The sequence below is a fragment of the Bison bison genome, unplaced genomic scaffold (assembly GCF_000754665.1).
Source record: "Bison bison bison isolate TAMUID 2011002044 unplaced genomic scaffold, Bison_UMD1.0 scf7180017864144, whole genome shotgun sequence".
In the NCBI taxonomy this organism is placed as follows: domain Eukaryota; kingdom Metazoa; phylum Chordata; class Mammalia; order Artiodactyla; family Bovidae; genus Bison; species Bison bison.
The window spans coordinates 591,323-592,134 of NW_011494716.1; the positions used below are offsets into that span (position 1 = coordinate 591,323).

Sequence of the window (812 nt, forward strand, 5' to 3'; positions counted from 1 at the left end):
AAGGTTCGGCTGACGTCTGCTCCCTCTCTAGGGGCTGCCTGCTGGCTCCGGGTAAAGGGTCCCCAACGTTGGGGCCTTCCCGGGACCCCACAAGAAGCTGGGCCGTTTGGTACCGCCGGCCTCGAGGGGTGGCCCTGCCCTGTCCTCCCGGGGACCCCCAGGTTGAGGGTTTAACCGCGAGTTACCGGCCCTTGAGCGCCTCCAGCCAGAGTTCCCTGCGTTCACTCATCTCTGCTCTCTGACTCGGGGACCCCCAGGGTCCACTGGATCTTCCTGCGGCTGGATGGACTCCGCAGACCCTATGCCACCCTCTGTGTGCCTTGGCCTTCTGCCCCTTTGAGGGCAGCTCTAGTCATCTCGAGGAGGCCAGACGTTGGACAGGAAGCATCTGGTACTATTGAGAACTTGACCTGACCCTCGGGGTCCGGATGGTCAAGGCCAAAGGACAAGAGGAATCCTGCTTCCCTTCCTCTTAGACCTCGGTTCGTGGGTCTTTGAGCCCTGCTTGGGGTAGTTCTGGACTACTGCCCAAAGTGAAATGTAAGAGGTCAACAAAAGTGGTCAAAAGACCAACCTTAGACTTTGAATAAAAGACCTGTTTTGGTACTGGGGGCCGGAAATTCCTCTGTGCGGGAGGAGCTATGTTAACGAGGTACTGTGCTTAGACTGGTTGTGGGCAAATTAAGGGCGTTCCACGGAAAGAGTTTCGTGTAACCGCCTGGAACGCAGAGGATAGAGAAACCGAGGCGGAAGGAGGAATGGGCGGGATCCTGAAGAACGGGAGGAGGTGGAGGCGTAAGAAGGGATACCTT

At 57.8% G+C, this 812-nt stretch overlaps 1 protein-coding gene across 1 annotated transcript in view; it reads left to right on the forward strand.

Annotated features, from left to right (window-relative positions):
• Positions 1 to 242, forward strand: part of KREMEN2 (kringle containing transmembrane protein 2) — a 4,393-nt gene extending 4,151 nt beyond the window's left edge. The window contains exon 9 of the mRNA XM_010840476.1: positions 32 to 242. Within this exon, the coding sequence (XP_010838778.1) occupies positions 32 to 242 (211 nt within the window). The remainder of the gene's footprint in view (positions 1 to 31) is intronic.
• The last annotated feature ends 570 nt before the right edge of the window (positions 243 to 812 follow it).